Genomic DNA, 25,214 nt, shown 5'->3' with positions numbered 1-25,214 from the left:
GATGATACCATTTCAAGCAGTACTAGTACATAGCGATGTGAATGAGCCTCGGATTTATCATTGCTTGTGTTTCGAGAGATCGGGTATGCCCGTTTATGAAATACCTGTCCGATCGGTTAGCGGTATCGTGAAAAAGAAATGTTGAATCACGCCTATACGTTTTCTAGCCATCGTAGGAATTTCGAGGAGAGCGTATATCGCCTTGCATCAATGGCAAGTGTTCTTGAATTACTTCCTAGGAAAACGAGCGAGTGAGAAGCGTGTAATTACAATTTCCTTGAAAGTGCGACGAGATCTCGCGCGCGAGTATTGCACAACGATGACGTATATCGAAGACTCGTTCTTTTTGCATCTCTTGACGTACGAGAGCTCGGAACGAATCGTGTCAGTCTTCGATCATGATGACTCTGAACTTGATTCAGAGAGAGAGCGAGAGTGAACTATTGTATATGGGACTTCGACACTTTTACTGAACAGATTATGTCGCAAAAATAAATTTATAAAAGAGCAACGGTGACCATATTTTCGGAGAAAAAATCAAGAATAAATATGAATATTTTAGGGCTTTGTTTCAACATGTTTCCAAATTTTTTCAATTTGCAATTAAAGTGGAAATCAACGTGCAAGAAAAATAATTCTGTGACTATCAGAAATCTACATATTCATTATAATTTGAAACTGATTCGACTATGTTACAAATCCTTGATTTCTTAAATAAATTCCAGAGAAGAGATTCCGTAGTTTTCGTTTCTCAAATTCTCATGTTAATACTATGGCAATATATTAGACATTAAAACGCGAAATAAAAAATAAAGGACAGAATTGTAATATAAAGAACAAAATTGAGTTTTGAAAGAATGAATAAATTTAAATAACAACTACTTGAAATAAATGATTGTCCTCTAAAATAAAGGATAAATGTTTACCGTAACAAATCTTATAAAGAAATGAATTCTTGAGTTTATTATACGTATTCTCATCTTTAATTTACTTTTAATAATTAATTTATGACTCGATTATTAAATTTTATGATTTGTAAAACAATTCAAATGTTCTTGGAAATCTATAAAACAGGATGTACAAGAATCCTTGCATTCATTAAAAAGAATTATATAAACGTCAATTAAAAAGTTGTTCGCTTGCTTAGTTAGTCCTCCAGAGATTCGAGCATTTGATGTAAGATGGTGATAAACTATTTTGCATATTCTTTAGCAATTTAAATGAAGCCAAAACTTAAATTTGTCCGCTTAATGTTTGCGGGCAGAAGTGAAACTGACAGAAGAAGAACACATTTATTATTACGATGCGTGCATCAGCGTTTTATCGGCCGTTGTCGCGCGTTTTCTTGTATTTTCTAACACGTGGGAAAGAAGACCCGCGCGTTGTATGCATCGTGCTGTAACCGTCATGAGAATTCGCCTTTTGTTACGATTACACATCCTATATTCCGAGAGGGAAGGAGAGTTTCGTTACAGCGGATCTCTATCTCGTTACGTGCGTTAATTTTCTTCGCACGGTTGCGGCGCTCATTAATAAATTAATCCAAGCTGTGATCGAGGAAAAAAATCCGATATCACGTGCACATTCGAATATAATATTGTATTCTGTCGGATACTATAATATATGCGAATTATTTAATTAATTAAATTAATTAATTTAATACATAAATTTGATAAATATAATTTGAATTATTATTCAATATTACTTCTTGATGTGATTAACGAATCCAGTGTTATTATCATTGCGTTTTCATTTGCGGGACGAATATTCAACTGCACTTGTCAAAGTTCAATCGTCGATGCGGTTTATAGCAAACATAATCGATGATGAACCACAGTTACTAATAAGAAACGTTCTGCGCGAGAAAGATTATTTAATTATCCATAGCATCTCTTATACAATCTGTTTACGCTGCGACAGTCGACGCGTTTATGAGCGGTTAGGAATACTAATAGCTAATTATCTAAACATATGCAAAGATTAATAAATTCAATCTCGTTTGAATTTCGAAAAGTAATCAATCGTCTGATATTAAAAAAAAATCACTTCAGCTTCGTTCTGCTCGTACTTGAAACGTGTATGCATCTATAATTACTATTACACATTTTTTATCATTTTTAGATAAAATTCCTTAGATTATATTTTAACTTAAAATTCCTTAAATTATTTGAACTTAAACTCTTAAACCACATCATTTTGATTAAAGTAATCAAATCAGAATTATAATTATATATCGCTTAACGAATTGGTAATTGACTATCGATTTAAAACCTTGTCTGCGTCATCAATTTTTTTTTATCCTTCTTAATTGAGAAAATCTCAAATTTTTTCGACACTCATGACTTATGATTTATCGAATAGCTTCGCATTAAGACGTATTAAGAGAATCCTCTTTCCACAGCGTATATAGCTAGAATGCGCTAATGCAACGAACGGTTGTCATCGTCACCCAGTATATGTCTCGCGAGGGAAGTGAGTAACAAGAAGAACCGGTCGACCTGGCACATAACCGCTTCGTATCTGTCATTTTTCCTTAGCTGATATTACCTGCTTTTCTCCCCTGCCCACTTCTGGTGTCTCGCGTCTCTGCACGCCCGTTCGGACTTTCGTTCGCGTGAATGTCACGTTGGCATTTTGCAAAGCGAGTCGCTAATAACTATTACTACTACTACTATTTTATTTCTCTGTTTCGTGACGCTGAAAAGATATCCCTGCGTTTTTCAACCGCTGCATTAAGAGAGTCATCTTATGTTAATCTCGCTGAATTTTCTCTTAGAATTTATCCCGAAATCATAGTAATCATATGGGACAATATGGTATTGGAAGAATTTTATAAGAGTTTCTCTGATTAAAATTTGCCACAATCAAAAATATTAATATGCACATAGCAAATTTTACTTAGTAAAATTAATTTAACATATTTTATATCTTATTGTGATGAATTATTACAATTTTTTATTGTGGTAAATATCATAAAAACTCTTACAAATTTATTCCAATATTGTCCCATATGATTACCATGATTTTCAGGGTAAATTGTAAGAGAAAATTCTCTCTGTGTAGCAACGTTTCCTCCAATTTTTCATAGATAAAAGGAAATAACAAATTTCATTATTTTACAGTTGTTGGCTACCTTTAAAGTTGCATAACTGACGCGATTGTCATCCTTAATTAATTTAAAAAGAAATTTTAAAATTGTTTTAAAGCCCCTATATAATAATTTATGGAACGATATTTTTTTCTGTAAAATCTTCACAATTATCATGATTTTCAAGATAAATCCTAAGAGAAATGTCTCTGTGCATAAAATATTTAAAAACATTTTTTAATTGCAATGTACACAGATTTCTCGAGAATTTTATGGTCATTTTTTCCTTAAAAAAAAAAAAAAAAAAAAAAAAAAAAAAAAAAAGGAACGATATTTTATCAGAGTATCCGGTTAACAACTTGCGCGAAACATTTGCAGCAGACACCCGGAGGGAAAAGTAAAAGGCTTTTAGTGTTTTTCGAACCGACGTGAAACTTGCATTGATCTCGCAATTCTCGACCACGGATTCGCGGTAAAAAATTCGCGGTGTTCGAGAAGAGAAAAAAGGGGACGTGAGTGAACGACTGACTGACTGTCTGAGAGTGAAACACGATTAAATGATCGGGTTACATCAAGAAGACGCGTATCTGTCTCGCTCGAAGTTTCCTGTTGCAAATCGAAGAAACGTTAGAAACGGTATTATCCAAAGCGTATCCGATCCCACGAAAATACACACACACACATACTCAAGCGGGGTCACGCGGAAGTTTATGGAGGGAAATTCGCGAAAATGATCGATTAGCAATTTTCCGGCGAACGAGCGTGGAAAGGAAAGATTTATGGATATAGATTCGTGTCACGGTGAATTGTGTCGGCGTAGAATATATACTATAAGTCGTAATTATGGTCCTACAGACACCGTGTGTCGATCGGGAAAGTCAAAGGGGAAGGAAATCGTCGGCGTTACAGAGACACGTAGACTCCTACAAAACCTATCATTTGCATTCGCTTCTGGAGCTGGAGTTTTGCGGCGATCTGGCACGCATGACTGGACCGCGTCTCTATCTAAGGCACACGCGCGCGTATATATGTACATATAAGCGAAACCGTAATTTCGCAGCGTGTGTTAATAAAACGTCCGTAGGATAATGATCCGGAATCGATCCGTTCATCGTTCGATTATATATCGATACGCGCCGCGATATATTAAAGATTGCTACTAAGAAATGCGTAACAACGCTGCGAACAACATTTCCGAGAGATTCACATCGAATAAAGTGTATTGAGCGAAATACGGAGAGAGAGCCGAGAACCACAACGTGGACTTAAGTCATATTTATAACCGGTATTTTCTCTTATAAGCTGTGCCGGTTGCGCGCGAAATTTTACATAACGAAATATCATTCCGTAAATTATTAATAGAGGCTTTAAAATAATTTAAAAATTAGTTTTTAAATTAATTAAGGACGACGATAGCGTAAGTTGCAACTTTAAAGGCAGTCAATAACTAAAATAACATAAAGATATGAAGAAATTTTTTATTTCCTCACGGAAAGAATTTTCTCTTAGAATTTATATGTACATAGTAAAATTAATCAAACCTATTTTATATCTTATTGTAGTAGATATTAATATTTTTTATTATGGTAAATATTAATCAGAGAAATTCTTATAAAATTCTCCCAATAGCATGGCATATTGTTCCACGGTTACTATGATTTTCAAAGTAAATTTTAAGAGAACATTCTCTCTGTGCTTGTATGAAAAATTCTATGAAAAATTGGAGAAAACGTGCTAATTAATATGCTACTGTCACAATAAATAGGCTAAAGCTCAAGATGTTTCTAAGCGCTGTCAAAATTATATAAATAATTGCTCATCTTAATATTGCAACGAGCAAATTATTTTTTTTTCCTAAACTTCGTTCTTTACATAAATCATCCTTTCAGCGTTTCATAAATAAGGTTCAACTAATTAGCAAAAAAAGATGCAAATCGCGTCTTGGACATATATATACGCTTCTAACTTATCGCCCTTCAAACTGCCTTTCACTGTCGACGGGAATTGCTAGATCAATTTATCGACCTCGGATATCGCCACATAGAAAGACGCCGTGTCGTGACACGGTTAAGGAATTATTGGTACTTAGACCTTGCACACATACGGCAACCTCTCGCCTCGCGTGACTCTGCGACGTGCCGGGTTTCGCGAAATAATAGTACGTCAAATATCTTGGCGAACGGCAGTCAAGGCTTCGACGGGTTTTTGCAATTTCATCGATACGAATCACACGAGCGAGCGACTATCTACGAGCTTAATTTAAAATTTGCTCGCGCGAAGATTACAAATATCTCTCAAATTAAAGATACCTTTGAAATATATTTGCAACATAAATAATTAATTAGCGCGTTTCAAAAACTTGTGTAAATTTTATCAAATGATATTCCCTATCGAACGATATTCCCTCTCAAACGATCCGGAAATAAAAATAATTTGCTTAATTAAGAAAAAATTCAGAAGAGGAAAACCAACACACATTTGTTGCAGACTGAATCTTGATACATATAAATTGACAAGTGCAGATAACATCGAGAAAAAGAGGAAAAGGAAAAATTTGAACCGTACGAGGATATATAATGTGCATACTTATTGAGAGTAAATTACAGATGACTGCTTATGAATTTGGATCGAGACTCGCGAACGATAAGCAACACGCAAGCATCTCGCGTCGTGGAAAATAAATCGAAACACGCAACTCACGTACGGTTTGCATAATGTATCTCGATGCATCGATCCGCGATGCGTATGAGAGCGGAATTAATTATTTTGTAAAGCAAAGAGACTTTAACACATAAAAAAAAATATGCGCACAAAAACCTATCATTATGGTAACCATATTTTCTAGGGAAAAATAAAAGACAAATCTGAAAATTTTAGGGCTTCGCTTCAACATGTTTCCAAATCAATTAACGATCAAAGTGGAGATCGACGAGCAAAAAAATAATTCTGTGACTATCAAAAGCCTACGTATTCTTATAGTTTGAACTTTCGACTTTGTTGAAACAAATCCTTGAAGAGGTTTCGTTGTTTTCGTACAAATTCTCATATGTTAATACTACGATATTAGAATACTAAATAATGAAGAACAAAATTTTAAAAATAAATAACAAAATTGAGTTTAAAAAATAAATAAATTTAAAAGACAGCTACTTGAAATAAAGAACTGTCCTCTAAAATAAAGGACAGATGGTCACCGTAGTTATCACATGCAATTATTGAAAAAATGAATTCAAGTCACATAATTGTATGTACGACTTCAATGCTAGTCGCAACAATTATGTAAAAAAAAAATAATCGCTTTCAGATCGGTTTGCTAATAGCAAGTTGAACATCGACGGTTCTCGCTGGTCATGACTAGTAACCACATTGTAGCGAAGACCAAGGACCAAAAGACACTTTCCACGGATGACTTGTCAACTTCGAGACTTACGTAAACGCTTTCCCGGCGTTAAAGTCTCGCCTCTACTAAATATTATCGGATGGTTCCAGTGATTATTACGTTAGTTTCTCTCTCGAGATTGGACTCGATAAGTGGGAAGAGATCTTCGGAAATGCCGAAGGTGCCACGCGCGTTCGCGTGTACACCATAATAACGACACTTCGTGCTGCAAATTATGAATACCGAATCCGACTGCTGTATTCACCTCGAGAACTCTCCCTCTCTCTTGCAGTCTGCATACGCGAAATGAAGATATCAGAGTTAGCCTGGGCTTGCCGTACCTCCTCGCGCGGATCAACCTTTATTATAAGATGCCCTTTAAACTCCAGGCACACGTGAGCAACCGCGCGCATAATTTTGATGCGCAGCTTTGTTCTTGTACAGTCTTTCCCAAAACTGTTTGAGAGAGACAATAAAAGCAAAACGCTCTTACAGACGCAATCATATATATCATTTGCGGGGAAGAGATTAACTCTCCATATATATATGTATATATTGCAACATATTGCACTCGCGCATGGGTTGTTGCTTCAATTACTCTGATCGAGTTTAGCAGAAAGAGGGTAAAATAATGATTGAGAAATTGAATGCAATGCAACAACCTATAGATTGGAGAAAAATATTACTTTGTTAAAGCATGTTTGAAATTTCACAAATTAGAAGTACACGGAGAGAATTTTCTCTTAGAATTTACCCTGAAAATCATGGTAATCGTGAAAGAATTTTAGAGTTTCTCTGATTAATATTTACCACAATCAAAAATATTAATATGTGCATAATAAAATTAATCGAGCATATGTTACATCTTATTATGATAAATATTAATCAAAGAAACTTTTATAAAATTCTTCCAATACCATATTATCCCATAATTACCACGATTTTTAGGATAAATTCTGAAAAAATTCTCTCTGCGTATAATCTGACGCACCATTTATGACTTATAATGTTTCATGCACCATTTATAACTTATAATGTTTTAAATATTGAGATTGTGTCAAATTCGGAGGCTGTCGTTGCATCTCAATTCCTCGAGAAATATGACTTCTGCGAGTCATCGGATTCGATTTTGCGATTCCCGGAGAGACAATCTTTGTAAACTTACCATGACTGGTGCACGTGTGCGCCTGTATGTCACCTAATGCCGCAATTGTTGACCGTCAAGCAGGGGCATGTCTACGACGAAGGAGGCACAATCGGAGCGGTGGACGGCGAGAAGAAAACTTGAAATCGCTGTCCCTTACTATTTCTCTGTCTTTTTTTCTCTCTCTCTCTTTCTTTCCTTATTCTCCCGTCTTCTCGTGTCGTTGCACCCTGCACAGTCAACACGAATCACACTATACGTAAACACACATACACAAATGATGGAGAGAGAGACGCGCGCCGCGAAAAAGGCGCCAGCGCACTTACGCGTGCGCCTCCTTCACTCTTTTTTTTACACACACAAATTTTCAAATTACTCTCGATTCGCGCGAAAATTTTCCCGCCTTCCCGAGAGAGAATCTCTCTAAAATAGTGAACGATCTCGAGGGAGATTTACAAAACCGAGGAATTCCCGCGCGACCATCGGTACCATCGGCGGACCGAGAAGAGAAACATCCCCCGAAGGGAAATTATATATTTCGGCGTTCGTCCCCTCTCGAGAAGAACGCGACCGGTTCGCGCGTATTACACGGTTACGCGCCGGTTAGAGGGCGAGAGAAGCGAACGGACGGATTTTCAACCTGGCGGACACAGACTGAGCTCGCGACCGGCAGGTAGGTGAGCCGTTGCCCCTCTCCGATCGTTCGTTCGGTTGCCGCACCACCACCGGTCGCCGCTCACCGTGTTCTCCATTCTCATTTCCCTCGCTTCACTTGCCTCGCCGCTCCTTCTACTTCGTCCGCCTTTCGTCGTACGTATACGTACGCGCGGTCTCCCGCAGAGACGGCTCTACCGTCAGGCGAACTGGGTGAAAGTGCATTCGTCGCGTTACATTATACGTATACGAAGGCATTTCCATGTAATCGCTTGTAAATACTTTCATCGAGATTTTCGCACAGATCCATCGCGTTTGTTTCAAGGTAAAAATACTAGGAAACGATAAATATTATCTCGCCGAATATAAATAAACGATTATTTGTATATAAAACCTCAAAGTCTAACAAAAAAGTATTATTAAATTATAGCGAAGAACAAAAATTTCTTTGAAAATATATTTAAATATATATTTAATATATATAATTCAAATATCTATATTTAATTATATATAATTTAAATATATAATAACAGAGAATTTTAGAAATATAATTATAGAGAAAATATATAATATAGCGAATTTTGTAAAATAAAATCGAATCCTGATTTTTTTACCTTGAACTACGAGAGAGAGATTAACGCATTTACAGAGACTTCATATTTGCAAAGAGTTTTGTATATACAAGGGCTTCATATTAGAGTATTAGACTATAAGACGGCTGTTTAGATTTCAACGGACTTCACACATATATAAAGAGTGCGAATTAAATCTATAACGCTTTCTCATGGAAGCCCTTGTATGTACAATACTCGTTCAATGATATAAAAATTTACAATATTCACAGTAAATACATTTGCCTAGGGCACAGTTATTTCTAGTGCCGCCTCTGTTTACCTCCCCATGATCCTACCGCTTATTAATGCACAAGCGGTAGACCATAGTCATCATACCCTATCGGCGTTAACGAGATTACGTGCTGCATAATTATGCGCTTTTCGATGGATTATTATAGTCAAATTATACGAAAGAACAATTACGTCGTAACAACTTAATATAAAATGATAATTATAAATTTAAGATAAAGCAAAACAGAACTCATCTATTCATTGTAACATGTAATATAACAATGTTTCACCAATAATTTAATGTTTTCAATAATATACTGATAAAAAATTTATAAGCTTATCTGTTCTAGTAACCAAAAATAAATATATGAAATATTATATACTAATAATAACTATTGTATTAGCGACAAACGGGAGGAAAACAAAGGTTTTTATATAAATGTTATGTATATTTAACTATATATAGATATTTTTTAAAGTAATATACCTATAAACAAAATTAATGAGATGCAATAACATTTGACTTTTCCTCTTCTTCTTCTTCTTCCTCTTCCTCTTCTTTTTCAACTGTATTATCCTCAGATATATATTGTTCAAATTCAACTTTAAACATTTCTGTCGATGGCGGAGATGAAATACGAATTCTGTTAAAACACAATTACACAATTATATAATAAATGCATATAAAAAAATACAATTATATAATGTAAACATTCCTAAATATTACCTTGTGATAAAAGGTTCTGGTCGACGTGGCTTTGCTTTATGAACATCCTTAATAATGGCAATGAAATTCTCCTCTAATTTCTTTGTATCCATATCGAGCTATAAAATGATAAATTAATCAATAATCTTTTTTTTTTAACCATTTGATAGATTAAACCGTATAATTAACAAGATGTTTATTATAATATGATATGATTATTATATCAAGAACATACCGTTCCAAATGAAATATCAACAGTGCCATAAGATTTTAGGACATCATGTGGTTTTGCCGTATATTTTATTCCAGTTAAAAATTTCGTTACAAGCATATTCATATCAGCACTTAGAGTACCTAATAGAATATAAATCATACAATAAATATTAAAATTTATTTTAGGAATGACCCATACATAAGTTGAATTTCAAACTTTTGCACGCACGCATGATCATATAGATATAAGGAAAATGTGTAAAAACAAAAATTTCAACAGCTTAATTACATATATCTACTAACCTAATTTTGTGCTGGGAAACTTTTTTCTCATGAGTCCTCTAATTAGCAATAGGTCAGGTAAGATGCTTGGCTCTGACAGAATAATATCATAATCTTTTAAAGAAAATTCTCCGCTCTATAATAAAATACATTTAATCAGTTGTTAAAAAGATACATATGATCTTCACACTCTTGTTATATAATAGCATTATATAAATTACAAAAATAGTATATTATTTTACCTGAATCAGTTTTATTAATTTTTTACCACCAGCATACATAGCTCCAGCTGCTTTTGCAACTTCTTGCATTTCAGGAGTCTTGCAAAATGCCAATATTTTTCTACTTTGACTATGATCAAACGAATGTGGCAAACATGCTATTCTTGTAAAAGCATCAACAAATTTTGTCTTTTTTACACCCTGATAACATATATTTACATTTAGCATATATATATTTATTATATTATATATATGTATATATATATATGTAATTTATATTGTATATATATATATATCTATATATATAAAATAAATCTTATATACACTTATATATGCATTTTTTCCTTTCTTATTACCTGCATATCCAATTCTATAAATGCATTTACAAGTGCATTTGGTACATTGTACATAGTAGGATGATGCGTTTCACGATGACTTTGTATTGCTTCTTCAAATGGATAAATTTTCCATTTATGATATCTCCCAATAAAGACATTATCTATTGGATCTGATCTTTTACTATCGTCTAATATAATTTTCTCCTCCTCAATCTTATTTTTTTTAGCTGCACTAATATTATAAAAAAATACTGAAGTTAATATATAAACAATTAAAATATTCAAAATATATGAAAAATGCTCACATATTTGCTTCTCTTTGATTGTGTGGTATAAAACCGACTTTTTGAATAACCACTTTGACCTTTTTCTTTCTCGCTTTCTCCCTTGTACCTTTTCTAGCAGCATAATTTCGTGCTTGTAAAAAAGCAAGGGGACAAAAATTAAGGCATGTTACATGCCTTATGTATGTTGAAGAAAAATTTAGTAACCAGCCTGCAAAAAAAAAGCTACAATTATATACAAAATAAAATGTAATGTTTGATTTATAATTGAATCAAATAAAAAATATAGGTATAGCTTGAGGTTATGTATAACTTTTACAAAAAGACAGATACTTATAGAGATCTCATCATTATTTACGCATTAATAATAAAGAAAATATATTCAATCAATTAATTTGCTACGTATTATTAAAGAAATATTGAAAAAAATATAAAACACGCACCGCTAGCTGCTACCGCCATGATGGTTTGAAGTAGATTGGAGCAGGAATTTTCACACATGACATTTCTTACGTGTATAGGGATTTTTTGGAAGATTCTCTAGAAGTAATTGCACGTGAATACATTTCAAATTTACGAATTCTTTCTTATTTCTAATTATCAGACAAGTTTAATTTAATATATATTTAACAATATATAATTAAAGCGTAAAAAAATTAATAAAATAAAATAAAGATTTTATTGTATGAGAATATTGTATTGTAAATTTATTTTTACATGTATCTTTATATATACATGTACACACACACACACACACACATATATTTGATTTTTACAAATTATATTCTCATCTTTCTTATAAAAAATAACACATTTTTCAAGATTTTATTTTATTAATTTTTGGATTGTTATAATTTCTGTTTATAAATGTGACATTTAGATTGAATCCATTGCTCTTTTTCGATTTGGGATCTAATGGGATTTAAATAATCCCATTAGACATACAATCAAAAAGATATGATATAATTGTGTATGGAATCAAGTCTGGGACTGGGATTACATTATTAAGTAACAGCTCAAACATATAGAACTAACTATTGTAACTACTTGTGATCATAATAAATATATATCTATATTTATTTAGCTTTTTTACTTTTAATTTTTCTCATATAAAATTCCAGTTCTTTACCTTCCAGAATGTACCCATCAGCTCGTCCACACTGACCAGGTCTGCTTGCTATACAAGCTAAATTTGAAATATATCATTAATAATATGAAATAAACCATTACCTTTAGCCACTTTCATCAAACAAGAATACATACATAAATAAATATGATGTAAAATAAAAAAATTTTTATAATCACTCAATCAATATATGACAATGTTCAAAAAACTATTTCAATTTATGTAAAAAAAAGATATTAATTTCGTAATATTATTATTATTGATAAAAACCTATTGCAAAAATAAAAGATTCATACCAAGGACACGTCCCGTTGCAAATTGTTCTTCCAAAGCAGCTTCAACTTTGGCAAATCGCTGTCTAGCTTTGTATTTAGCCTCTGTCTTTTTAGAATGCTTTTTATTCAATACTTCTTCCTCAGCCTCTGTCTACAAAAATAATTATGTAATATTAACTTTATATTATTTAAAGTAGAACGTACCTAAACAGGCCAACTTTTATATTATTTCATTGATCTATTTCATAGATTTATATAAAGTTTCAATAATCACCAGCTTAGTACCCCTTTTGCGACCCAGTGGAAGAATATAATGACCCTCGTACCATTGTCTGAATGGTGTGGCATCAATGGTGACAATAGCATTTTTTACTAAAGTTTTAGTTCGCACTAATTCATTGTTTGATGCATTATAAACTACATCAATGATACGAGTTTTTCTGGTACTACACTCAGAACCCCAGGAAAAATTTCCAGTATCCAATCTCAGAGCTCTGTACTTCTTATTACCTCCTCGTGTACGAACCTTATAAACATAAGACAGACATATTAATAACAAAGTTTAGACCACATCAAATATGTTATACTCAAATCAAAGAACTGTGAGAGTAACATTAAAAATGGCACTTAGAATAAAAGTGAATTAATGCCTTGTAATTTCACAAATGTTAATAAAGTATTATAAAAAAAATATTATTCTGCAAATAATCTTAATAATGATAAAATATATATATATTTTTGATATAATATTGCTTATAGTAACAAAAATTGATATTTTTTCTTATTTTCAAAATCTTTCATTATTACTCATTTATTTTTAAATTTTATTCACTGCAAAAGTTTAAATTTACAGTATGAATCCGTTGTGGGCCAAGTTTAGTATTCGCAGCTGGACGTCCTAATTCAAACTTCCTCTTCTTACGAATGGGCTTCCTCTTTCCACCAGTAGCTCGTCTCTTATGCCAATGATCCCGAGAAATACCTGTACAATGTAACATTGATATATAATATAAACTTGTTAAAACAATATAAACTTATTAAAATAATATAAACTTGTTAAACAATGTATTAATTTTTCATTAGAAAAAAATTAAATCAAGTAATGCATATTTAAATCATATGAAAACTTTGTTTTTCTATGATTAATTTATTAAACTCTAAGTGAGGCAATCTAAAATATCTACATTTTTCAATAGCATAGAAATTTGTCACAGTTAAAAAATATATATAAATATAAATTTATATAAAAATATATATAAATTTGTGTGTGTTAGACAATTAATTTTTCATTAGAAAAAAATTAAATCAAGTAATGCATATTTAAATCATGAAAAGTATGTTTTTACATAATTAATTTATTAAACTTACGCGAGGCAATCTAAAATATTTACATTTTTCAATAGCATGAAATTTGCCGCAGTTAAAAAATATATATAAATCACGACAGAAAAATTGTTCGTTCGAGCCGGTTGGTTTGCCGGAAGTTTTTAAAGATATAAAAACAATATTTATCACATAGCAAATTCGCTAACATGCGCTATTGATCTCTCTTCATAATATTTCGACGAAAAACATGACAAAGTAAATAAATTTCAATATTATTCACGTTTTCTTACCCATTGTGCCTCGTCCATAAAAATCCTTTAATTCCAAAAGACCATAAACTACAAAATCTATATACGTGAAATATACCATATGTTCAGGATCATGAGCGACCAATCACAGTAAAGCATTCTCGGCGTTCTAATAATCCTCGATTCCTATTGGTCGATCAGCTTACTTTGTCAGCTGCTTTCGGATTGGCTATCGGTTAGAGAATTCTAGAGTTTTTCGTAAAACAGCTGATTGGTCGTCGCCAGTTGGCGTCAAAAAAGAAATTCCTGCCTGACATTCGCGGAGACGTCAAAAGCCGCCTTCCCAGACTGCACCGCTTACATTACTGAAATTACGCGCTACAAACTTTGGGGGTGAGAACGATGCGGGAAGCGTTCCACGAATTTTGCTGTTTTTTTCGTCAATCGAAGGACTAGAGCGTGGACTCTCGCGCGCCCCAGGAGGTATCGCGCGATTCTCGAAGAGTATCTCGCCGAGCCGAGGATTCTCTACGCAGGTTTTCACATTTTTTTTTGCAGCGCCGTACGGGAACCAGTTGCTGCTGCTCGGGAAACGAAAACGCGGGTGAAAGATCTGACAGTTTTTGCGCCACGCGGCGCCCTTTCTCGCCCGGAAATGTGCGGTATCAACGACGAGGCGAGCCTCGACGCGCCGCGTCGTCCCCGAGACCTAGAGCTCTTCCGCGCACATCAACGGGATGGTGTAACCTCCAATGTTGTCGGATGCGGCTGACTACGTCTCCTCCGCCTCCTTCTGCTTCTGACACGAAGAAACAATTCAGACTGAGATTCGCACGCGGAGGTGTTGCTCCACGTCGAACGTGACGTATTCTTCGACCTGGTGAACTTTAACTCGTCCGCGTGAAAATCCTTCGTCGTCTCCTTTTATTTCTTCGTCTCGCCTGTAATATACTCGCCTGAATTTCTAGGATTTTTCTATGAACTGATTCTTGTGATTTAATTGAATTTCTTCGACGACAAGCAAATATGAATACATTGAGCACCGCGAGTGGCGGTGGCGACAAACGTCTGCCGGAAACGACTGTGCAAACTGTGGCGCAGAACTTGACTACGATGCAGAATGTACAGAGTGTACAGCCAAATGTGCAGAGTGTGGTTCAGAGTGGTATACAAAACATTCAGCCGATTCAGACTATTGTTGGATCGGTGGGAACACCAGGTACTTTAGTGGGCAAATCAGTATCCCTGGATATGAATCCGAAGCTTTCCTTAATGAAGCCTGTGACACCCTCGGGGGCTCCCTCGTCTGTAGAAACCAATAAAATAACTACGGTAATGCCAGTGTCTCCATACTGTATGATAATAAGTATTAGTTGGTTTTTTTTGTATTATATGCAGTAGCAAAATTTATTTTAATTTATTTATTCTGCATTATATGTACAAAGTATCTGGCCAGGTGGGGAATCTACAACAGCTGTTACCGATCCAAAACTATTGCGCAAACATCTTTTTATATAGAGTAAATATGTTTAACAGTGAATATAGATTTAGAGTTGCAGTTGGACTTTTAACAGGTCCTGTGACTCTAAGGACTCATATGTTCAATCTCAGAATTGCAAGATAGAAAAAAATATCAAGAATGAAAAAGAATACACAAGGATGAAAAAGAAGACATGCTTGTGCCTTTGAAATGCAAAAAGTTCAGATCCAGGGATGTTTTTAGAACCTAAGAATCTAGAAAACATGAAGAGGTCATGAACAGCCTACTGGGATTAGAGCTTCATGTCTTGGGTTCGAATCTTGGGTTAATGTCTTAACTTTACTCTTAATCAATGGGGTTCTAATATACCAATTAATAATGCAAATTAAGATCTATATAGATTTATTCACTGCTACTATTATTATTTCAAATAATATATCAGTATATATGTAAATTATGATTTTTATATAATTCTTAATAGATAATAACAATTTTTTTATAATTTATATAGATGTTTTATAGTATATTTTTACAAAAGTGACAAGTATGAAAAGTTATTTGTATAACTCATATATGCACACCTTGTCATATGTATAGTATAATATATAATTATATATATATATAATAAGTTTATTAATACCACAATTCTATTGTTTCTATAGTTATGTTCTATAGGACCTACGGTGAAAATAATATCACCAGGAATGTTAAATACTGTGGACAGGCAAAACCAACCGCAGACACAGCCAATGACACAACAAACAGTCAATATGCCAGCCACATACCATGTACCGCGAGGACCTGCAGCGGTTGCTAATATCTCTGCACCTAGATCAACAGTTGCAACTCCTATCGTCAGAGCAAATACAGGACAAATTGTGCCTACTACTAGACCAGGGTATGTATATTGGACCAGAAGACCAGAATTTAAATAAATAGGAATTTTTTAAGATGATAATAACAAAGCAAATAAAATGTAATCAAGGAATGCTTTGATTTAGAGTTAGAGACTGAATCAATCTCTCATTAAAACTCTTTGGAATTAACAAAAACAGTGATAAAATTCTAATTGAATCTTTTTTATCTTTTAGTAATAAAAATTCATTGGCAAATATATAAAAATATATGCAAAATTATTTTAATAGTCAAATCTATTGAATTCTTATCTGTATCATTTTTTTTCAACAGTAATACACCAATCTCCAATCCCCAATGGCAACCTAAAACATCTGTCGTATACGCGCAAAGTGTACCTCAAAGGCTTCCTGCACCTCCGGTCGGTAGAGTCTCCAGACCATCATCTGCCATATATACGGGTCAACAAACACGACTAATCACACCAACCAGTCAGGGAAGATCTGTTCAAGCCATGGTCACTGGTAGTCCGTCCAGATTAATAGCGCCCATCTTGCAAACGAATAATATTACCAGACTTCCAGTTGCACAAAGCAGACCACCGACGCCACAAGTAGTAACTGTATCGCAAACTTCGCAACCCGGAAGATCATCAACGCAAACCATTCAAGTAAATTATATAATTTAGATATATAAAATATGTAAATTATATAATTTAGACATATACATATATACGCACATGTAATATTAAGTAGGATTTTAAACTTTACGTTTATTTTTTTCACTTTTAAAAACTTACAGTTGTCAAACATAAGTTGAACATGAATACGATGCGTTCGATCCGGAAATGAAGGCATACATAAATGGTTGTACAATCTTTTTGGATTGCTAAAAACGAAAAAATGTATAATTAACGTACTTATAAATTCTTCATTATAAATCTCATAAATTCTTTTATTGAAATGTTTAGCCTAGCCAATCCAGCAGACCTCTGACAACATCAGGTACTACAAAGCGTATAACTATACCGGCGCCTATAGATACGGCGAACAGAATCAGCAGCACGACTTCAGTCACTATCGGTGCGGTGGAAACACCAGGACGACAATTGTCGATTAACACAGTAGCTGGACCATCAACCGGTGCTGTTAGTCATATCGTTATTCCTTCGCAACAAGTTAGTCATGTGTGTTTTTTTTAATTATTATAATATAATATGTATATTAAATTGTTTCGAAATTAACAGTAAAATATCAATACAGATTCAACAACAACAAAGTGGACCACGAGTCGTCCAAACTGTCGTCACATCCCTGTCGAGCTTTAGTACAATGTCACAAGTGATCACGACAACCGCGAATACGCAGTCGAACACAATGCGAATACTGCAAACTGTCCCAACGACGGTTGCAAAAATTACAGGGATGTCTTTGCATCCTTTGCCCATAGTACCCGTAAGGGCTGCACCGGCGCCAGTCAAAGCCACTGTTGCACAGCCACAGAACATCGGACAAACCGTCCAGATTAAGCCAGCGCAACCGACTAGCTTACGCGTATCGTCTACCAACAGTGGCACGACTACCAGTTCCGCACAACCAGTTCAAGGACAATATATAACTCCACCGCATACCACTACATATTATTCCTTTGAGACTGGAGGTAAAATTATTATGATTAAAAATTTGCTGACGACCTCTCTATATCTTCTAAATTTCTTTTTCATACCTCTAAAATTTAAAAAAATGCTGAAAAACTATTATACTATTTTACTTTTATTTTTCAGGAACTTATTCGCCATTTCGACAGGGTTCAGTGCAGCCAGTACGATTAGTCGTTGAACCAGGATATGAGGAACCTCACGCGGGTAAACCTAATGCATCTCCCAGACCAAGCATCCTGAGAAAGAGAGATCATGACAATTCACCAGTTAAAGGTAAGATTATATGAACTTGTAGAAAATAACTAAAGCAATGTAGTGACATTTTATAACAAAGTATTATTATATAAATAATAAAGAATAGGAAAAATATCACTAACAATAAGACATTATTAAAGAATCTTATGTTAAATAATTTTTTTAATATTCTTTTTTATTGATATGTAATGGTAGAAACTAAAGAACTTTTAGTATTGATTTGCAGTAACATTGATTTTTTGTGTATATATCAGCAAAATATTTACATGTACTTAGCTATAAATAATTATGTAGCTGTAAATATTTACAATACTATGATTGTTTATGTATAATATAACTTGATCTTAGTTTACTAAAGTTGTTCAAAGTGAAAAGAATACTAACATATCTAGCAAATAAATTTTCTTTACATATTGAAGTATTATTTCATTGCAACTGTAATTAGCATCTTTTTTTTAATTCTCTATTCTTGGATATTAGGACAAATAATAATTTTTCTGAAACATAGTGTTTTATTGATTCAATCATGTTTCTTGAATATCAATATATCACAGGTATATATAGATATATAATTGTTTTAATTTTGTATTATTTTAAATCATAATTTTTTTTTAATTATATCAGGTGCGGCTAAAAATTTAAATCCTGTACTAGCATCTCTACCATCAAGTAGATCGATCAGTCCACCATTGTCGCCGAAAGGAGATCTGGATGGTGGTGGATGCCAAAGTTCCGGATCTACGACCGTATCTGCTACATCTTCACCTGGTCTTGACGAGGAACCCGAGCAATCAAGAATTACTATCAATCCTATTGTAGAAATGTCACCGAGAAAAAAGCCTCGCAAACAACAACTTACAGGTGTAGAATTAACTGAACCTAGATGTACAGAGGAAGAGATGCAATTTATTACAGAGGAAAAAATGAAAAAAGATAATAAAGAAGAATCAAGAGAAAAGTTATCTGACAAGAGACAAGTCTCCAGTGTCCAAAGTGACATCAAATCATCTAATCAACAAATGGAACACACAATACGGACACGGCCTGTTCCAAGCTTGATAGGTTTGTAACATTTCATTTTTATACATTCATTTATAGTTTATATTGCCTATAAAACATATATGTGTGTGTGTGTGTGTGTTGATTTCAATTATATATGTATATAAATTTTCTTTCTAATTGAACCTTGCTCGTTTTCAGGTTCTTCTTGGAAAAACAAATGGAGTGTTAGACTACATCATTATAGAAGACCTAGTGATGTTCGACCTCGCGAAGAGAGAAGACCTACAGTTGCTGAACTGGCACAGCAGAAACATGTATTACAGAAACTTAATGGGTGGAAAGTTTATCATCTTACTACGCAAATGGAAGACATTGCAGATCTTGAAAAACAGGTATAATTTTTTTTTTTTTTTTTTTTTTTTTTTTTTTTTTTTAGAATCCTCCAATCTGTATAAAGTAGTAATAAATAATTTCTGCATTACACTGTTTTGCAGGTACATGAAAAGTTAAAAACTACCTTAATGCTACTGGAATCACAGCAAACTGTTAAAAGCAGACACAATGACGGGCTGGAGCGTGTAAATGAATTGATTAAAGGAAACATGCAGCGCAGTAGTTTAATTAGCGAAGGAATGAACGAAGCACGCACGCAGCTTGTCACCATATTTCAACATAAGGGTCCTATCACTGATCTTTTACAACGCTGTGGTAATAAACGGGCTCAGAAAAAAAGGGATAAATAAGCTGTTATATATCGAATATGGAAGATGTTTATAAACTTTCTGAAAGAAAAAAGTTCAAAAGAAATCTATTTTTATCTGTGTCAGATTCTAGATATATATATATATAGGAATATAAATAAATGATTTTATAAGTCTCGAAGACACATGACTTTCACTATGGATAACAATATGTTTATAATTTTATTATATAAATATGTTTTTATTTTAATATAATGCTTCTTACTCCTCTTGCCAAACGTCTTTCTATTCATTTCATTTCTGCCTCTAATTAATTTATGCATTAATATAAAATTGATATCTATTCAGCGATATCATCTCTTAATTCAAATGAGGATTCTCTTCATTTGTACTGTTTGTGATGTTGTCATGGAAATAACAAATCTCATATATATATATAGGGACTATACTTGATGAATAGAAACCTTTGCAATCGTATATAACGATTCTAAAGTACATTTCATCAAAATCAGTGTATAAATCTCTAAAAATATAACATGTGGTGGGGCTATAGCCATCCGCTAGATCTACAAACTGAGGTGACTAAGAGAGAAGACCAAACTTCAGACAATCTTGAAGTATTGATTGTAGGTGCTGGCGATGCACGACACATCATGAGGACATTAGCATCATCTTACTTACATCCTGATCGAAATATCACATATCACGTTATTGAACCGACTTTGGAACAAGTTGCTAGGTCGATACTTTTAATGAGCATTTGTTTAGAAAAAAATCTAGGTATGTACAAGTAGTAATGAGTCTATTTTCAATTCTAAATTAAAAAAAGTGCATTGTATAATTATTGTAATATGAAGGATTGCAGGAGGCAACGCGATACTATCTGGAGATTTTAGGAAATACCCTCTTGAGACCGGCTACAGCTAAATATTTAGCAAAATGTACTAAACAACTGATTGATATTCCATCTCAAACTGTTGACTGTCCATGGTTATCATTGGAAAAATTTAAACATAAAGATAGAGACAATTTAGAATGCATTTTTAAGTAAGTTAATACATATAAGAATATAATATAGCAAAAGAATTAATATTAAATGATAGAAATACTTCATGTATTTTCGAGTATTTATGTAGCATATTTTCTAAGATTTTGGACGCGTGCAACATGCGAAGGAGTCCCTATAATAAACTATTGGGATCACAGAATTAGAAAATCTCTGAAGACGCGATACGATTGCAAAGAAGGTGTCTTTGAGTGGGATTATTATATGGTTTTAAAGTCCAGATGTATTAATAATCTTACGATACAAGAATATAAGTATGTTTTGTATGCGTCTAATGTAAAAGTGAATGCAAATGCTACTTTAATTATATTAAATAATTTTAATATTCGAATTACAAGAAGACATACATGCTTAATAAATTATTATTATTATTAATTAGATTTTGGAGAAATAATGGAGTAGCATTTACATGGCTCGAAGGTGAACCAGCCAGAAGTAATTCGACTCTAATAAATAACATAATACAATATGGATCTGGTTTTGTACATTATGCATATTTAGGAGACATTGTAAATGGTCCCTATTTTACTTGGGCTGCCATCGAAAAAAAAGAGGACAAAAAGTAAGGCCACTTTTCCCCTACAAAAAAAACAATTTTTGATAAAAATTAAGATAATTAAATTAAATATTTAAATTAAGATAATTAAATTAAATATTTTAATTGAAAGATTTAGGGCGACTGATATTGCGGAACGTGAAATAATGCGTGCAATTCATGAGATAAAAGCTAGAGAACCATTGTGCGAAGATTATGTGGGCGCTCATAGAGATGCCTCTATTTTAAATGGTGTTATAATAAATGAGATGCCAGACATCGAAATAGAAAACGAATCATGGACTAATATTGGAGATAAATCAAATAAAGAAAAAATTTCTTGGGTGGAAATACCAAATCACAAAGTGCGTATTATATTACTACTAATACGTTGAAGAATATTGTGTGTTTAAGTTTCATTTTCCCTTTTTTTTTATTTTTTAGATAATCTTTCATCCGGTAACATCGTTGGAGTTCTACAAATCTAAAAGCGAATACGTAAATAGATTTCATCTGATTTGGGTAGCGCACAATATGACAAAGCAGTTGGAAAATTTGATACCATTGGCGTCAACAGGTGCACTGATAATTGTGGAATCGCGTAAATATATAGCAGATCTGCGCAAAGAGGATTTGAAGAACTTTACCGAAGAACTGAAAGAGCTTGCACAAAAAAATGGACTTCGTTTACTCCACGACTTTGATTCCAATGAGCATGTTTTTGCTCGTTTCTGCAAAAATTAAGAAATTAAGCGAAATGAGCTTAATATTTATTGTAAATATATATATATATTTCAAGTTTTTAGTTGAGCAAAAATAAAGGAACTCTAATCGATAAAGTTAAAGAAATGCGGATATATTTGAAAAAGAATATTAATTTTAGATTGAATTGGCAAACTATAAAGATTTTTGCTGGTATTAGGATAGTTTAATCTAATAATAAGTTTCTCTCGATGCGATAAACACAGATTACTTTTATCATATTATTTATGAATTATGTGAAAATATTTAATATATTTTATTGCATTTTTTAAAATTTATGGTATTATTTGACATGTTTGAAGATGTAATTTATTTTATTTTATGAAAATAATATATAAAAGAAACCACGAAGAATGTTTTTTATTGTTTTATTAAATACTATATATTAATATATATATATATATATATATATATATATATATATACACAATATATATATACACAATATATATATCTTATGGTACATTATATATATTATGGTATTATATACATTATATTTTTTATTATTGTATTACATATATAATACAATTATATATTATATATATATATATATATATATAATATTATATTACATAATATTATATATTATACATAATCTTCCTTTCTATGTAATATATAATCAATAATAATTATTTCAACCAAATATACAAAGTATACAATTGTTTGTAATATTTGTTAAATATAATTAATATTGTACTTTATACTCTTGTACTGGCAAGTTCTTTAGTTATTTCAGATATTATTTTCTGATCTTTGTTTTCCTCTTCTTCTGCTGCTGTTTCTTCTTCTTCTTCAGATTCACTTTGTGGTAAGTCAGAAAGTGCTAATGATAAGAACAGATATGATAATATTAAAAAAAAGATATTAAATATAAAGCACAGTTACAGAAAGAAAAGAGAGTACTCTTACCACATCTATTTATTTTCTCCTGTATGGCATCCTCTATAAACTTCTCTTGCACTGCTATCATTTCTTTCTTGTTTGTGCAATGAGCATACTTTTCCAATAGTTCGCTATTCACTTCTAAGAATGAGTGTCCCCATCGAAATTCTTCAAGATAGAGCTTAGCCTCATCTCGGAATCCGGTTATAATTAAAGTAGCTGCTATAGCTTCAACGCAACTCAATTGACAAGGCTGTCCATAGCATGTTGGATTGGTAGCAACCAGAAACGGCAATATACGAGAATGAGACATTTTCATTTTATGAAAGGGAATATTGCCTTTACGCGACCAACTACAATCCACCACTGCACAACCATACTTTTGCACTATCTCACGATCCATCGGTGTTACATACTGTAATAAAATATTTCAATGTTGCGTTTGCAACGAGAGACCGTGGTTCTTTTTCAGTTCATTAACTACCTCTTTAGCATGTGGAGTAAGACACAAGCCAGGAAACAGAGTACCTAATTGCAATATTTTCATCAAGTTACGTTTCACCAACTTCTTGCCAGTACATTTTCTAGGATCGCAGTCTTTCAAATCCCACATAGCCACGTGAAAGGGTAACGGCCATTCGTCTATCGGTTCTGCAAATTCAAATACAATCTGCCGACAATTGTTATAACAAGATGAGTGAAATTCATCTAACCTGTTTCTTCATTTTCCTTGTCCGATCCTTCCGATTCCCTGTCCCTCTTTTGATGGTACATCTGCTCCTTGCCGAGAACATGTCGGGGTCTTCTTTGTAATAATTTACTCTTATCCTTCTTTCTACGTCCTGACATTTCTTCGGTTACTTTACGTATTATTTTCCACTGTGCACTTGACGTGACCCAACCAAGAAGTAGAAGACTCAAGACCCAACTTCGTGTCTAACCTTACCTGACATTATTTTGTTACGTGACATATCAGCTGTTAGAGTTCAGCGTCAGAAGACGTCACGCGACTAAAAATAAAAATATATCAATTTGTCATTGTTTTCATTGCTTTTTCCTCTTTTAATCTCCAATCTCTTTAAACAGATATCTATCTTATTTTATTCTGGTCAGCTGAAAACAAATTTATCGTGTCTGAGTAGTGGTGGGCAATGTTAAAAAAAAGCATTGATTCGGAAATAATCGATGCAAAATAAAATCGATGTTTCAAAATCGATATTTTGCCAAATAAATCGATTTTAATCGATTCTTTTTTATCGGGACAATGCGCGCCTAATTTAAATAGCTGCAACTAAAAGAAAAAAAAACCGGCAAAAAATTAATAAAAAATTAAGTTAAGTATTATTTTGCTTTTATTAATATCCCTATTTTGTATTATTTTACTTTTTATTTATGTATATACAAAATTGAGCATGGAATATTGATGTTCCTGGTAATGGTTTGAATGCTGTATGATTTATAATTTTATCTTGTTTCTCTTATGATTCCAGAGTTGTATCTGCCTCTTTCAAATACATACCTATACAAAGAAAATATTTATTAGTTCTATGTTCATAAAAAAAAGATAACCGAATAAAAATAGTACAATGAGAGTAAAGGTAGAAGCTTGAGAAACAGGTTATAATTATTAAAAACCCAAGAAATTTGATATACTATGCTATATTATTAATTCCTGTAAACATATTACACATCTTGTACATAATTTTATGTACAGTAAGAACACATGCTTCTTATTTCGCGAAGTGAAGGAAACATCGATGTTATTTTTTAATAATTGATTGTTACTCGATGTATCGATCAGCAAAAACATCAATTAAAATAATCGATGTTGTAATAAAAAGCATCGATTTTCTAAACATCGAGTGAACATTGCCCACCACTAGTCTG

General features: G+C 32.9%; 6 protein-coding genes across 8 annotated transcripts in view; 2 read left to right on the top strand and 4 right to left on the bottom strand.

Moving 5' to 3' along the window:
• Cad99C (cadherin 99C) overlaps positions 1-7,697 on the bottom strand; it is a 107,868-nt gene extending 100,171 nt beyond the window's left edge. The window contains exon 1 of the mRNA XM_029306137.2: positions 7,633-7,697. Coding sequence (XP_029161970.2) covers positions 7,633-7,635 — 3 coding nt within the window. The 5' untranslated portion in view covers positions 7,636-7,697. The remainder of the gene's footprint in view (positions 1-7,632) is intronic.
• Positions 1-11,682, bottom strand: part of mRpL1 (mitochondrial ribosomal protein L1) — a 39,329-nt gene extending 27,647 nt beyond the window's left edge. Inside the window, exons 1-9 of one of the 2 annotated variants that reach the window (XR_014925090.1) lie at positions 11,598-11,682; positions 11,176-11,365; positions 10,889-11,102; positions 10,554-10,733; positions 10,333-10,447; positions 10,052-10,170; positions 9,838-9,935; positions 9,598-9,754; positions 7,633-7,841 (exon numbers count right to left, since the gene is read on the bottom strand). Coding sequence is in view for 1 of the 2 variants with exons in the window: in XM_085484494.1 (XP_085340620.1) it covers positions 9,610-9,754; positions 9,838-9,935; positions 10,052-10,170; positions 10,333-10,447; positions 10,554-10,733; positions 10,889-11,102; positions 11,176-11,365; positions 11,598-11,655 (1,119 nt within the window). In the remaining variant the exon portion in view is untranslated. Of the gene's footprint in view, positions 1-7,632; positions 7,842-9,538; positions 9,755-9,837; positions 9,936-10,051; positions 10,171-10,332; positions 10,448-10,553; positions 10,734-10,888; positions 11,103-11,175; positions 11,366-11,597 lie in introns of those variants that run through there. The other variant, XM_085484494.1, reaches the window with a different exon arrangement.
• Positions 11,683-11,967: 285 nt separating this feature from the next.
• Positions 11,968-14,246, bottom strand: RpS8 (ribosomal protein S8). Its single transcript, XM_029306095.2, has 5 exons — positions 14,172-14,246; positions 13,407-13,537; positions 12,830-13,081; positions 12,577-12,706; positions 11,968-12,340 (listed from the first exon to the last, which is right to left on the bottom strand). The coding sequence occupies exons 1-5, from the start codon at positions 14,173-14,175 to the stop codon at positions 12,231-12,233; spliced, it is 627 nt and encodes a 208-aa protein (XP_029161928.2). The 5' UTR covers positions 14,176-14,246; the 3' UTR covers positions 11,968-12,230.
• Positions 14,247-14,458: 212 nt separating this feature from the next.
• LOC114933474 (Sin3A-associated protein 130) lies at positions 14,459-20,263 on the top strand. 2 transcript variants are annotated; one of them, XM_029306088.2, is made up of 10 exons: positions 14,459-14,612; positions 14,688-15,461; positions 16,272-16,507; positions 16,798-17,134; positions 17,435-17,650; positions 17,727-18,123; positions 18,248-18,397; positions 19,004-19,441; positions 19,580-19,773; positions 19,876-20,263. In XM_029306088.2, the coding sequence occupies exons 2-10, from the start codon at positions 15,156-15,158 to the stop codon at positions 20,122-20,124; spliced, it is 2,523 nt and encodes an 840-aa protein (XP_029161921.2). In that variant the 5' UTR covers positions 14,459-14,612; positions 14,688-15,155; the 3' UTR covers positions 20,125-20,263. The 2 variants fall into 2 exon arrangements, with proteins under 2 accessions (XP_029161921.2, XP_029161922.2); XM_029306089.2 differs by having other exon boundaries at positions 14,459-15,461; positions 17,435-17,641.
• A 73-nt stretch (positions 20,264-20,336) lies between these two features.
• On the top strand, positions 20,337-22,805 carry Dnaaf3 (Dynein axonemal assembly factor 3). Its single transcript, XM_029306090.2, has 6 exons — positions 20,337-20,862; positions 20,940-21,129; positions 21,232-21,402; positions 21,528-21,710; positions 21,817-22,048; positions 22,128-22,805. The coding sequence occupies exons 1-6, from the start codon at positions 20,619-20,621 to the stop codon at positions 22,425-22,427; spliced, it is 1,320 nt and encodes a 439-aa protein (XP_029161923.1). The 5' UTR covers positions 20,337-20,618; the 3' UTR covers positions 22,428-22,805.
• On the bottom strand, positions 22,800-24,487 carry LOC114933480 (18S rRNA aminocarboxypropyltransferase-like). Its single transcript, XM_029306096.2, has 4 exons — positions 24,041-24,487; positions 23,812-23,978; positions 23,355-23,742; positions 22,800-23,268 (listed from the first exon to the last, which is right to left on the bottom strand). Exons 1-4 carry the CDS (start codon positions 24,174-24,176, stop codon positions 23,144-23,146), a joined length of 816 nt encoding a protein of 271 aa, XP_029161929.1. The 5' UTR covers positions 24,177-24,487; the 3' UTR covers positions 22,800-23,143.
• Positions 24,488-25,214: the final 727 nt, after the last annotated feature.

This window comes from Nylanderia fulva, unplaced genomic scaffold, assembly GCF_048542155.1.
Source record: "Nylanderia fulva isolate GAGA-0341 unplaced genomic scaffold, ASM4854215v1 Scaffold3, whole genome shotgun sequence".
NCBI classification, from domain to species: domain Eukaryota; kingdom Metazoa; phylum Arthropoda; class Insecta; order Hymenoptera; family Formicidae; genus Nylanderia; species Nylanderia fulva.
The sequence above is the reverse complement of the archived record's forward strand: the minus strand, read 5'-3'. Positions and strand labels throughout refer to the sequence as shown.